The sequence below is a fragment of the Kogia breviceps genome, chromosome 6 (genome assembly GCF_026419965.1).
Source record: "Kogia breviceps isolate mKogBre1 chromosome 6, mKogBre1 haplotype 1, whole genome shotgun sequence".
Lineage (NCBI taxonomy): Eukaryota > Metazoa > Chordata > Mammalia > Artiodactyla > Physeteridae > Kogia > Kogia breviceps.
Genome location: NC_081315.1, coordinates 18,987,530 through 19,002,145, shown reverse-complemented (window position 1 = coordinate 19,002,145; position 14,616 = coordinate 18,987,530). Strand labels below are relative to the sequence as shown.

General features: G+C 37.2%; 1 protein-coding gene across 2 annotated transcripts in view; it reads left to right on the top strand.

Moving 5' to 3' along the window:
* Positions 1-14,616, top strand: part of PPP3CA (protein phosphatase 3 catalytic subunit alpha) — a 306,559-nt gene that overhangs the window by 263,694 nt on the left and 28,249 nt on the right. For both annotated transcript variants that reach the window (XM_059065731.2, XM_059065730.2), the window contains exons 9-10: positions 7,892-8,017; positions 10,474-10,548. In XM_059065731.2, the coding sequence (XP_058921714.1) occupies positions 7,892-8,017; positions 10,474-10,548 (201 nt within the window). The remainder of the gene's footprint in view (positions 1-7,891; positions 8,018-10,473; positions 10,549-14,616) is intronic.

Sequence of the window (14,616 nt, the reverse complement as noted above, 5' to 3'; positions counted from 1 at the left end):
TCCTTTCATTAGATCTTTTTTTCAGCCAACACTGTTGAGCATCAGCCATGTGCCAGGTATGGTACAAAGCATAATAAAAGAAAAAAAAAAGAGAGATCTATGCCTTCTTCATTCCTTCTATCATCTGCCTTCCACTTACTTTACTCAAAATTCTGTATTTGGGCTTCCCTGGTGGCACAGTGGTTGAGAGTCCGCCTGCCGAGGCAGGGGACGCGGGTTCGTGCCCCGGTCCGGGAGGATCCCACGTGCCGCGTTGCGGATGGGCCCGTGAGCCGTGGCCGCTGAGCCTGTGCGTCCGGAGCCTGTGCTCCGCGACAGGAGAGGCCACAACAGTGAGAGGCCCGCGTACCGCAAAAAAAAAAAAAAATTATGTATTTGAATAATACCTGATTCAGAATTTACTAATGCAGTATTAAGAAGGGAAACACATAACACACACTCATGCATACATACACACACACATAACCTTAAGAATGGCTCAGATAATAGATATATCTAGTACAGTCACCTTCCTTTATGTAAGATAATATCATCCGCATTTATGTAGGAGACTTGTGACAAAGTTAAAGAAGGTATTATAGGTGCCATGAAAGAGGCATGTACAAGGTAAGAGGAGGAACAAGGGTTAGATGTGGGCATAAAAGGATTATATACAGAAACATGTGAAACACACACGTGTATTTCAATAAGTACAAAATCATGAGCTCATACCTTCAAGAAAATTATATATAACTACTGTTTGTATCCAGTAATACTAAAAGATTTCAGGTTGGTTGAAATTAAGTCATTATGTGGAAGTTACTGAGCATGTGCCTGTGAAATACACTCTGATAAGTACTGAACTGAGCAATTTAAACATTAAATTTCTCAAGAAACCCATACTGAAAAATATCATTATGACGGAATTACCTAAAAATTACCTATAAATTGAAGACTTGAAATCCATCTTCATAAATGCCTTGAACACTTACTTTGAGCCTAACCTTATGAGGCATAGAGTAAAAATGAGTTACAAGTATAGCCCTTGTTTACCAAATAGAGTAACCCTCATGAATTGGTAAATTTCCTTTGACCTAGGTAGGTCATGCCCTTTACCTAGGTCACTAATAATAAGAAAGGAATCTTCTTCAAACAGAATCCATCAGGCAAGTATAGGACATTGAGAAGAAAAAAAAAAGGGAACAGGAATGAGAAGTCAAATTTCTAAATGGAAGGAATCGTAAAGATTGTGTTTACAGATGCTATAACATGTACTACAATAACTATGCATATATGTGAATGTACATATATATCTTCTCAAGTTTCTAAACAAAACTTGTACCCTCCCCAAAGTAATCTTTGTGGGAACATATAGATTTTTAAAACTCTGTAGCATCTCTCCCAGAGAGAAGACCCTTTCATGCAGCATACCAACATAATCTTAAAATTCTGCCCAAGGACATTATGAGTACATAGTCCTACCTCAAGAATTTTATTCATCAAACTATCACATCTCCTTTTATGATGGTAGGACTTTGCCAAAAGAACACACTGATGCTACGTTTTCTACTAGGGTATCTGAGGGTGGAAGAATTGAAAGGAAAAAACATCCTGGGCCTATTATGCTTTTTTTTTTTTTTGCGCTTTTTCTGGATGGCTTCCAGGGATTCTGAAGTACCTTCATTTGCTTTCCTTTCATCTTTGTTTCCTTTCTGTCCCTCTGTCCCTCTGTCCCATCTTTTGAAGTGGAGAGTAGATTGTCAATTAGAGTTGAGATAAAAAATGTTAGCAGAAGGGTGAAAAGAATAAAATTTATCATTTCCCTTCTTTTGAGCTCTTCTCTCCTCTATCTTAGAACAGCCCTAGTAGTGTTGAGAATGCCTGAGGTATGTCAGGAACTTACCCTGTATGTCAGGCTTTCAGAAAAGGAGCTCTGTGTTCCTCTTAAAATCGACTTGGAATGTGTTGAACCCATGGTTCAGTGAGCTAGTCAATGCATCTTGCTAGCAATATTTTGATAACTTCTCTTAAACTGGAAGTTCTCTTTGACCCTTCTATTTTTGTCATTTACTGCCCTGTCATCAGCTTCCCTGGTGATGGCAGTTGTAAAGAAGATGCTGCGACATGTTATCAAGTTTTTGTGAACTGCTGGTTTTTGTGTCTCATCAAAATTTTAAATTTTAAAGTAGGAGAGACCCCTTTAATTTACAGATTTGGATATGGCCTAGCAATTTAGTGCATGGTTTGATAGACGGAGGATTGAATTAAGATCTAGATTCTATTCCTCAGGCTCCACTATATTCAGAGGGCCTTGTGGTATCATTAGATATAATAGAGATCCAGTGCCCCTTCCCTATTCCCTAGTCGGAGCAATCTCTTTATCACTGATTTTTATATCTTTTACATAAGCATGATGGGACCAACTAATTGCATAATTTCACAACCATAATTTTGACATCAGAGAAAGAACTGTCAGTCAGGTCTCCAGATTCATGGGGATTAATATTCTTTCTATTATACCAAATTTCTTCTGGCTGTTCTTCACCCCTGCGTGTGCAACAAAAGAGCATTTGTTTCTGTGCTGTCTGGTCTGCTCTGAACAATGGTTAATAACCTAAGGCCTGTATATGTGTCATAATCCCTCTCCAGACCTCTGATACAATTGGTAAAGGACATGAGGTCATGTGTAATTGCCAGCGGAATAGAGGAGTTCCTTGATGGTAGACTTTGTTCTTTTTTCCTCTCTCTATTTCTCAGACAAGGTCTCAGGAGGTGGTCTCGAGTGATTCTTAAAGTACAACCATTTGTATTATTTATATGCACTGCAGATAAACATCTTTCAAGTGCTTCAGAGGAGAGCACCCCGTTAGGGCTCAGTTGAGTTCTGTAATTCCGGCGGCAGTCAGAGGAGGGTGGCAGGGGTGGAAGATGAAATGTTAACTGTGAATTTCGAGACGGAATATTTGGGACTGTTCTGATTTAACATTTTTCATGTATTTTTGCAACATATATATTTATTATGCAAAAAATCAAAATTCATACGTTATAATGTAAGATTATTTGAGAAGTATATTTGCATGAGTATTTTATGTGGCTGCAGAAAAAAGAATATATATTATTGCACTTGCATTTTTAAATGAAAGTTATTTATTTTAACATGCTTATTGGAGTCTAATTGCTTTATAATGGTGTGTTAGTTTCTGCTTTAAAACAAAGTGAATCAGCTCTACACATACACGTGTCCCCATATCTCTTCCCTCTTGCGTCTCCCTCCCTCCCACCCTCCCTATCCCACCCCTCTAGGTGGTCACAAAGCATCAAGATCTCCCTGTGCTATGCGGCTGCTTCCCACTAGCTAACTATTTTACATTCAGTAGTGTATATATGTCCATGCCACTCTCTCACTTCGTCCCAGCTTACCCTTCCCCCTCCCCATGTCCTCAAGTCCATTCTCTAGTAGGTCTGTGTCTTTATTCCTGTTTTGCCCCTAGGTTCTTCATGACCTTCTTTTTTTTTTTAGATTCCATATATATGTGTTAGCATACGGTATTTGTTTTTCTCTTTCTGACTTATTTCATTCTGTATGACAGACTCTAGGTCCATCCACCTCACTACAAATAACCCCATTTCGTTTCTTTTTATGGCTGAATAATATTCCATTGTATATATGTGCCACATCTTCTTTATCCATTCATCTGTTGATGGACACTTAGGTTGTTTCCATGTCCTGGCTATTGTAAATAGAGCTGAAATGAACATTTTGGTACGTGACTCTTTTTGTATCATGGTTTTCTCAGGGTATATGCCCAGTAGTGGGATTGCTGGGTCATATGGTAGTTCTATTTGTAGTTTTTTAAGGAACCTCCATACTGTTCTCCATAATGGTTGCATCAATTTACATTCCCACCAACAGTGTAGGAGGGTTCCCTCTTCTCCACACCCTCTCCAGCATTTATTGTTTGTAGACTTTTTGATGATGGCCATTCTGACAGGTGTGAGATGATATCTCATTGTAGTTTTGATTTGCATTTCTCTAATGATTAATGATGGTGAGCATTCTTTCGTGTGTTTGTTAGCAATCAGTATACCTTCTTTGGAGAAATGTCTGTTTAGGTCTTCTGTCCATTTTTGGATTGGGTTGTTTGTCTTTTTGATATTGAGTTGCATGAGCTGCTTGTAAATTTTGGAGATTAATCCTTTGTCAGTTGCTTCATTTGCGAATATTTTCTCCCATTCTGAGGGTTGTCTTTTCATCTTGTTTATGGTTTCCTTTGCCGTGCAAAAGCTTTTAAGTTTCATTAGGTCCCATTTGTTTATTTTTGTTTTTATAGAAAAATAAGAAAAAGTTCTATTAATAGCCTCTTAGAATTACTGAGAATATTCTTCAGTCTTTGTGTTAATGATGAGATCTTTGTTCCAGAAGTTTGTGAACATCATTTGAGTCTGGAAGAGGTCGTATAAGTTATCTGGATAAACCCATGTAGTGAGGTGAGGTAATTTAGACATAGAGACATTAAGTGACCTTGTGTCTTATAATTCATGACAGAATCCATCTCTCAGTCTGGGCACCTGGCCTTCCAGTCCAGTGCTCCTTTTTTTAAAAAAAAAAGAATAAATGTGGAAGGAGAAGGGTGAGAATATTGTGGAATACTGGAAAGTTGAGGCACTTCAGATTCAAACCCAAACTGAGGTTTGCTGCTTCTCATGTGTGACCTCTCTGCTTATTTTGAAAATGCAAGTAAGAATCATTTTTGAGAGAGATTGCAAAGATTTGTGATTATAAAAGACCAAATATAGTGCCTGGCATAGAGCAGATGCTTAGAAAACGTAGCTGCTGTTAAATGGTATTATTTCTGCTGTTAATAAACAAAAATAAAATCTGTAAACAGTATCTGCTTTATCAGTAGGCACTCAGATAAATTGTGTTGAACCAGTGTCGAATGATAAATGCTTTGTCTCACCAGCTACAAAGCGGAACTTCTGCTTTATCTGTTGTGGATAAGCCTTATCCACACTTGTGAATGTGCATCCTATTTCACTTTTCCCAAACATGTATTTTGGCAAAAAGCTAAAACCTCTTTAATTATGAATACCATATTCAAAGTTAAATTAGTATAACAGCTGGGACTAGAATTCATACATTTATAATTTAGGAAAGGAGAGGGAATGGTGGAAAGGGAATGGATTTGGTGTCAGTAGAAGCTGAGTTTGAATAGGAGTGAGATCTTCCAGTTAGTTCCTGGTTGCATGATCCTGAGAAAGTCACTTCATTTCTTGACCTCAAATCCTTAGTTTATAACATGAGGGCAGTCACATCTGTTTCTCAGACTTGTAGTAAGGATTAAGTGACATATTATAGAAAGCCTCTCTCTTTCATCTGGGGTACTGTCAGTTATAACACTTATTTTCCTTCTTCCTACTCTACCAACCTAACACTAATAAAAAGTGGAGGAACGGACTTAGAGGAGAAATTACGCTTCAATAAGGCGACTTAGAACCTTAAGAGATCCTTTTGAAGGTGGGAGGGTCCATTTCTGCTAATAATATGCAGTATTAAAAAATGGTAAAGACCTTTTCCATGAAGCCAGTGCTCAGGGAGCAGTTAGCAAAAGCGGGAAGTCCTTCACCTTTCCCATCTGGTAGATCCGAAGTATTGATATTGTAATTTGTCATACGATTTTTTCATTTTGCATGTTTCTAATACTATGTGAATGTATCCTTGGGCCAAATGACATATCGCATAAATGACAGGATAATGCAAAGAAGAACAGGTTTACGGAAGTGTATACAGGATTCAGCATTCCATGGGAAGAAAAACAGTAACTCCCTCCATATCAGTGTGGACTGCATTAGCTATAATTCTTGTCCCCAAACCATCTGTGATTCTGTTCCCTGGAACTGGGTTGGTCAGCCTGAAATATGATTCAAAGGAAAAAAACCTCACTGTTCTCAAGTATGATATTTGTTAACTTCAAGCTGCTGAAAACATCCACTTATTATTCAGCTGCAATATGATGTATGTAGTATGCAAATCACAGAAAGCTATACGTCCTTGCCATGCTCTGCACTGGTCAGACCCACCAAGATTATATTAGTTCTGAGCCACACTTTAACAGTAGCATTGCTGATGTGGCATGCATCCAGAATAGGATAAGCAAGATGGGGGAAAGGCTCTAGAAGCGGTCTCATATGAGGAAGGGTCAAAGGGATTAGGAAGAATTTTCTTGAAAAAGATTATAGGGGAAATATCAAGATGTATCCTTAGCTTCTGAGCTTCTGTGCTAAGAAGGTGGTATATGAAACATAAAGATAGAAAGCCTGCTGTATGGTACTTGTCCTTACAACCGTAGGGAGACGTTGGATATATACATAGAATAGCTATGATCACAATTGAATAATAAATGCAAATAGAGCTGTAAGTCAAGGGCTTTTGGAATTCAGAGGAGAGACATCCACCAGAGGAAATCAGAAAAATTTCACAGAGGGGATAGTGTTTGGGCTGGGCACCGATGGATGGGAAGAATTTGGAAATTCAGAGGTTTCTGAGAAAACATTCCAGGTGGAAGGAAAATGCAGAGTTATGAAAGCAATGTTATGTTAAAGATATCAATAAGTAGTTGAGTAAGATATTAGTGCAGACATTCATGCAAAGCTCAAACCCAGTAAACTCCCAGGAACTTTTCAAAAAAATCGATTTTGAAGGGCTATCTTTATGTATAGCAGTCACATGCTATAACATCTTCCACATATAAAAGTCAGTCTAAAAATTAAAAAGTCATGAGATGATTAATTTTTCTATATTTTAAACCGCCAAACAAAACCAAGAAAAACTCATTTGACAGCATCTAGGATCTGTTCAATCATTTCTGCTAATATAATGCTAATCATGCTATGATTGGATAATAACAGTAAAATCTTGCCAAAGCTCAGCAAGGTACAGTATGAGAGTATTGTTCTTAATATTTAAAGGACCGTCATTTAGAAACAGAAGTATACTTGATCTGTATTTTTCCAGAAGGCAGAACTAGGATCAGTAAGTAGTAAAGAAGGTTTAAGTTCACCCTGAGAATTTCCTACAACTTAAAATTGTCTCTCCATAGAGGAGATGACCCTATTAAACCAGGTAGCTTTTGCCTCATTGAAAGTATTCACGGACACCTGCTCACCTTGTGTCCCGATTGCTATAGATGAGGTTCTGAACCTGGTTAGAAGTGAGACTAGCTATGCTCTTAACATCTCTGCAGCCATAACATCCCATGTGAATGTGTATCCAACCTACAGATACCAGGCAAAGCAGAGTGAAGCAGGCAGATAGATTTTCCTATTTTTGAGGATGGTGCATCCTTTTCAGAAGTCAAGGGTGGAGTCAGACATCAGCATATTATTTAAGGCAGGATTCAGTCCAAACATTTTACTTTATTAAGTCAAGAGTGCAGTCTAATTTAAACTATTTTGTGCAACTGTTGTGAGTTGTATTGGAAAAAAGTGTGCTTTAAAAACAATCGATATAAATTCTGTTCAAATATTTGAGGATATTATTAAATTATATCACACTAACTTAGGTATGCCACTTTTATTAGTGTCACCAGGTATTAAATAAGACTAAAATGTTCTTGGCTGCAAAAGGAGCTTGATCCAGTTCCTGACGTTTGATTAACTATCTTATATAAATATTTGCCAAACTATAATGCCATTTCATGTATAGTATTTATACATTGTGCAGTTAGATATTACACTGAATGAAGTTTAAATCCATAACTAAATAAGCATTCATGACCAATGAAGCTGTTTGCTTTGATGTTTTGGAACTTAAGTCAAATATATAGTTGAATTTTCTTGATCAACTCAAGCCATGTGTAGAAGCAGAAATATGTGCTTATGAATCTAATGTCCTTCTTTTTGTTGTTTTCAGCTGCCGTATTGAAGTATGAGAACAATGTCATGAACATCAGGCAATTCAACTGTTCTCCTCATCCATACTGGCTTCCAAATTTCATGGATGTTTTCACTTGGTCCCTGCCATTTGTTGGGGAAAAAGGTGTGTTGTGGAATCCTGAGATGTTCTTAATAAAATGGTATGGGAAGGAAGGAGAGGTAATGTGGCCTTTTTTACCATGAAACAGTCAGAAAGAGAAACACTTTGGCCTAACCAGTAAAACTCACAAGCTTCACCGTAGGAGCAGTGATTTGAAAGTATGTCACTGTATATGCTATTAACAACATGCAATGAGTGGAATTAGGGGAAATAAAAGAAATGAGGAATATTAGGATAATTTATATAACCTCATTAGAATAATCCAACCCTTTAAAAAATAACAGATTCATAGTTTTGATTGGCTTCAAGCTATAATGACTACCTTCTTTTTTTACCCCTTTGCATTATAATGCAAAAGTACAATTTTATTTTATAGACTACTGGTCAAATTAAAAGCTTGAAATAACTGTGCTTTCCTCACATTTCTGATGTTAATAATAATCATTGTACGAAAGTGATTAATGGCTACAATATTTTGAAACACAACATGTACAATAACAAAAAAATAGTTCATTTAAAATATGGTGGCCATTAGTATAAGGTGAGACAAATTTACATTTAAAAAGTTGTTTATTAGCATGCCCCAGGTTTACAGAAGAATGGGCCTTATCCTTCTCTCCTTCCTTCTCCCTTTATTTGGTTTTTATATTTTGACCTAAACCTCAACAAAAATTTTGAGGAAAGGCCTGCACCCACTGAACTTGAGTTTTCAGTTCAGGAGGTTTAATGGTGATAATCTGGATCATTCCTCAGGCAACATCTCGAGCATCACAGAGAAGGTGAATGTGCATTGTAATAAACATAAGAGCTTGCACGTGTTTCAGAAAAATGATGTCTTATGGGGGGATTTTAGAGAAAAGCTTGTACATTCTTCTGAAATATTTGTTTGTTTATGTTCATACATATGTGTTATATATTAATGTGTGTAGTATTTATTTTCCTACAGTCAATGTATTTTTTTCTTTAAATATTCTAAAAACAATTAAACCTGAGAATCTATGAATTGTCAGCAAAGAAGTCTTCCCTTTCAACACCAAAATAAGTCAGAAGTAAATTTTAATAGTTTCTTATAAATGTTCCCAGTACTACTCCATGTCACCACTTCCTTGCACCCATCAGATCACAGCGTGGACACAGAAGCACTGAGAATCCTGGCAACTACCCTTGAACACCCTTCATTTTGGTTGTTTCCATTAATTATTCAGATTTTGAACATCTGTTATAAAAGAATGTATTAATATATTCGTGTGCATAATTTACGGGTTTTTTCTTTTTTTTTTTTAACTTTATGTTTTATACTGGAGTATAGCCAATTAACAATGTTGTGATAGTTCAGGTACACAGCGAAGGGACTCAGCCATACATATACATGTATCCGTTCTCTCCCCAAATCCCCTCCCATCCAGGCTGCCACATAACATGGAGCAGAGTTCCCTGTGCTATATAGAGTAGGTCCTCGTTGGTTATTCATCTTAAATATAGCAGTGTATACATAATTTACTTTTGATAATTAATCTGAAGCTCTGAGTTAATGTTGGCTCCAGTGAAGTTGTACTCTTTATCATATATCTTCAATGCTAGAAGAACACTGATTTTAAAAAGTAACTCTTGAAGAAATAGCGGACAGGCTTCTTTTCACATTCATGATAGAACCCAACCTAATTTTTTTAAATGTTCAATGCAAATAACATGTAACTTAGTGTAAAGTGTTGCAGTACTAATTTTCTGTGTATAATGCTTTTATACAGCCCTCTTATAATCTGTTTACTCAAGTAAATTTCTTACCAAACTTACCTGAGCTTCATTTATAAAGCCTTTTTGAAAATGAAATTTAATGTTGTATATGTGTATATATATATATGTATGTATATATATATTATATATATATACCAACACATTCATTTTTTAAAATCAATATTCTCACAACTACCTCAATTATATTAGTTCATCAATCATCAGTTTTTCTTAAACACAAAACCACATTTCTATCACTATTCTGGGTTCTCTGGAGGACTAAAAAATTTTAAAAAGAGATCTAGCATTCACTCGGTCCCTGTGAACATAAAGTTTGTAATCTGGTCTAAATCTAGCAGCATCATTGTACAAATAAATAAAAATTCAAAAGTAACCATTTTCTCCTTCATAGATTATAGTATATTCATATCCACATTTTTCTTTTGTCCACTGTCTATTGACCTATAGCTGGTAAATGTTACCATTAGATTTTGTAGGCATGAGCTAATAATTTTAAAAATATAAAGTCTGCATAGAAACACAAAGCCTGTTATCGTTTATGGTCTGAATTTTATAGAAACCACTTGCAGGAAATTCCATCTTCAATATAGGTAAGAATGTTATTGCTAAGACGGTCATTAACAGTGCCAGAGTAATAATTAAGGTTATAGTAGAAGATGTAGACTTTATTTTCCTTTCTTTCTTTCTTTCCTTTTTCTCTTTAGTGACTGAGATGCTGGTAAATGTCCTCAACATCTGCTCAGATGATGAACTTGGGTCAGAAGAAGATGGATTTGATGGTAAGAGCCTTGAGCCTTTGTGCTAATGCTGTTTGCCAAGTAATTACTTGGCGTCTCGTAGGTAACCCTACGAATAAATTTCTAAGATTTAGATGTGCAAATCATAACATACTGTTGAGAATGAAAGATATTATTATATTTTCTAGTTGCTTTGAAAAAATGCAAGAAAAAAACTTGAGAGAATTTTCCTCTTACCCTGAAAACATAGTTGAAGCTGTGAGCTACTTTAATAAACATCTTTCGGTAGCTCACATTGCTAAGTGAGTTTTTTGGCTCTTTTAGTGAGGTTGTTTCTGTCAATTATTCAAATTTTGATGTCTGTGATAAAAGAAGATACTTATACATTGGTATGTTGGTATTTATGTCAACCCCAATATTTTTTCATGTCTATGATAATTAATGAATAAGCTATGAGGTTTTTTATTGTTGTTTTTTAAGATACTATTTGGTATTCAGTTACCCTTGAAGAATACACTTTCTATAAAAGACAAAAGATTCATGAGGTGAATGAAGATAGAAAATATTACTCTGGCTCTTACAAAAGGACCCCAAAATGAATGGAAGCTTACCAAAAAATGTAGTTGGAGGAGGAAAGTGCAAAGTTCACTTCCATAAACATTTACTAAGTACCTACTCTGCTCAGGGTACCCGGGATTCCAAAATGCATTAAAAACCTAAGAAGAAGTTGCAGTCTGGTTAGAGAGATGGGTGCGTAAACATTATAATATCAATAAAATAAGACAAATTGTCAAGTAAAGGGGGAAGGTAGCAGTGGAAACTAGATATTGTGGCAAGTTTAAATTGATAAAATTTTTACCTTTAAAAACTGCACTTGGGTAAAATGAAGCAAGAATGTGGCCCTTTCCAAAAGTTACTATCTGAACAGCATGATTTAATATTTACTTGGGCTTAATACAGGTCACATCTATGAACGCAGAATACCTAACTCTGTAGGCAAAAGTAAAATAAAAGTGTCCGTACACTCATATAAATAGAGAGTATATACTTGGGTAAATTTAAGTATACAATTTAAGTGTACAATTATTCCTACCATCTCATGGTTTAAGTAAGAACTTACTTAAGTAAATATATTGATATATTTTAAAATCTTCAGAAGCTCAGTGGATATTCTGTGCTTTATCCAGATTCTAGATGTTTCATATGTTATAGCTACAGTTTGCCATCATTAACTTTTCCAGGGATATCATTTAAGAGATATTAATCTTCCTAGTGGAAGATTAGGAAGAGGCTTTTTTTTCCTCAGGAAAGAATACTAGGGCTTCCCTGGTGGCGCAGTGGTTGAGAATCCGCCTGCCGATGCAGGGGTCACGGGTTCGTGCCCTGGTCCGGGAAGATCCCACATGCCGCGGAGCAACTAAGCCCGTGAGCCATGGCCGCTAGGCCTGTGCGTCCGGAGCCTGTGCTCCGCAACGGGAGAGGCCACAGCAGTGAGAGGCCCGCATACCACAAAAAAAAAAAAAAAAAAAAAAAAAAAAGAATACTAATCTGGTGGAATCTAAATCTTAAAAGTCAACAGACATTTTGCAGTAGATACCTTTCACGATATTCCTGTTATTCCTCAAAAGAAAGATTAATTAGCATTAATGCAGTGATGCATCTCTGTTAACAAATCTCTGTTTTAGTCAGGTTTATTGACCAATAATTATAGTATAGACAACATATTAAATATACAACATAGGGCATATTCAATAGAGTAAGTAAACCTGCATATAATTGTAATTATATGTTAACCCACTCATTCAGCAAATATATATTGAGTACCTACTCTGTGCTTCCACGTCCTATAGCCAAAAGTATCTGCACATTTCAACAGTGCAAGTAGTATTACCAAGACCCACCTCAGTGTTTACTTCACTTACAGTGAGTTCCCTTTATCCACCCATTCAGTCACTTACATGAAAGGATATGTTTTGGAACTTCCTCTGCTTTAAAATTATTAGTTCCAATCAATGTGCTGTGCTCATGGGCAGTTGCTTTTTTGTTTGTTTGTTTGTGTGTTTTTTTGCGGTACGTGGGCCTCTCACTGTTGTGGCCTCTCCCGTTGCGGAGCACAGGCTCCGGACGCGCAGGCTCAGCGGCCATGTCTCACGGGCCCAGCCGCTCCGCGGCACGTGGGATCTTCCCGGACCGGGGCACGAACCCGCGTCCCCTGCATCGGCAGGCGGATTCTCAACCACTGCTCCACCAGGGAAGCCCGGCAGTTGCTTTTAAGCTTGTTCATTCCAATGATAGGAGTGCATGTCCTTCTCAAGGCACTTGGAAGAATTTTTTTCTTTCTAAGCAGACCACTGAAATCTTACTACCGCGCTTAAATCTTAGGTTAGTCCTGCAGAGAAACAGCAGGACTAAAATATGGGATTTTTCAGTGCAAATCTCACAAATTTACCCTCTAAGGAAAAGAAAAGAGAAGTAAAAGTTTTAATTAAAAATATGTTTAACTTAGAATATTACACATTTCAGAGTAAATCATCAGAAATGTTCTTTAGTGCTTTATTTATTTATTTTTTGCGGTACGCGGGCCTCTCACTGTTGCGGCCTCTCCCGTTGCGGAGCACAGGCTCCGGACGCGCAGACCCAGCGGCCATGGCTCACGGGCCCAGCCGCTCCGCGGCACGTGGGATCTTCCCGGACCGGGGCACGAACCCGCGTCCCCTGCATCGGCAGGCGGACTCTCAACCACTGCGCCACCAGGGAAGGGAAGCCCTTTAGTGCTTTATTTTAACACGGCACAAAAATTATGGATTTCCTCAAAGGTACTCAAAGAACAACTTATAAATCTTCCCAGAAGTCCTTAACTCATTTTGGAACAATAGTTTATTGAGAACATATATTTAAGTTTTTTTCTTCTTTTTTGTGTGATATTATTTTCAACCTTAGGATAAAGGTTCCAGTTCTCCCCCCCTGTTCCTCCTGCAGGCAGCCTGCAGAGTCTGTCTCTCTCTGGGGGCTGGGCCTTTGCTCTGCCTATCAGGCTCCTGGGCTTGTGGTTGGCTCCAGAGGTGAAAGCAGGAATCAGAAGACATCAAAGGACTTAATTAAAGCACTTCCTGCTCTTTCTAAAGGGGAGCCATCTCTTGATGAGTCCTTATCAAACCCTTCTCAATATTTTGCTTAGTATCCAACATCAAGCTGCAAAATCCAAGGTAGTAATGGTGCCTTTACGGACCATGCCTATCTGTGTATCTTATCAAGTTGACTTCTTCGTGTTTATAAAGTCTATTGCAGACAGAAATTCTCCTCCTGTCCTTGAGGAGTATAGGTGCGGGATTAATTTTGCTTCTTTTCTTTTATATTCTGTCAGCTCCCCTTTACCACTCAACGGTGACGATGGCAGCAGCTAACACTTATGTGTTAGGCATCGTTCTAAGTCGTTGATATGTATTAACTCTTTGCTAATTGTACCTTTTGACCAACAAAAATTTGTAATTGTTAATCATCATTTCCTTTAAGGAAATTTGCTAGGTGATTTATATTATCTCTAATCCTCAAAACAACTTTTTGATATAGGTGCTATGATTATCCCAGTTTTATATATGAAGCTGGCCAGACTCAGGGCAGTGAGGTTAAAACCTAAGGTCACAGAGTTAGTGAAGTAATGGAGCCTGGATTCAAACCCGTGTCTGCCTGGTTCTCAGGCTCTTGAACTTTCCACAACCTGTGATTACAGTGCTTGAATTTTTTTTTTTTTTAAACAGCATGATGCTTTTTTTTTTTTAACAGAACAACACTAATAGCTAAACTTATACTTTTGTTCGTTCTGTTAAATATCCATAAAATTTTAAAAAAAGGTTTTTACATTATTATTAGGCCATGAAAGTCAAAGCAAACAAAATAGTTTTGCTCTACTCTGTTAACCTCAATTTACTCCAAGAAGTTATGTGTTTGATAATGTGAAAAATTTTATTGTATCTGAGAGGACAAAGAGTCTCCTGGCTCGCCTAGGCTTCTGCTGGGTAGAAATCATGTCATGAATCTCTCCTCCTTAGCTTCTCCCTTACAAATAAAGGAACTTGATAGCCTATCTAGAAAAAGATCACTGTTTTATAT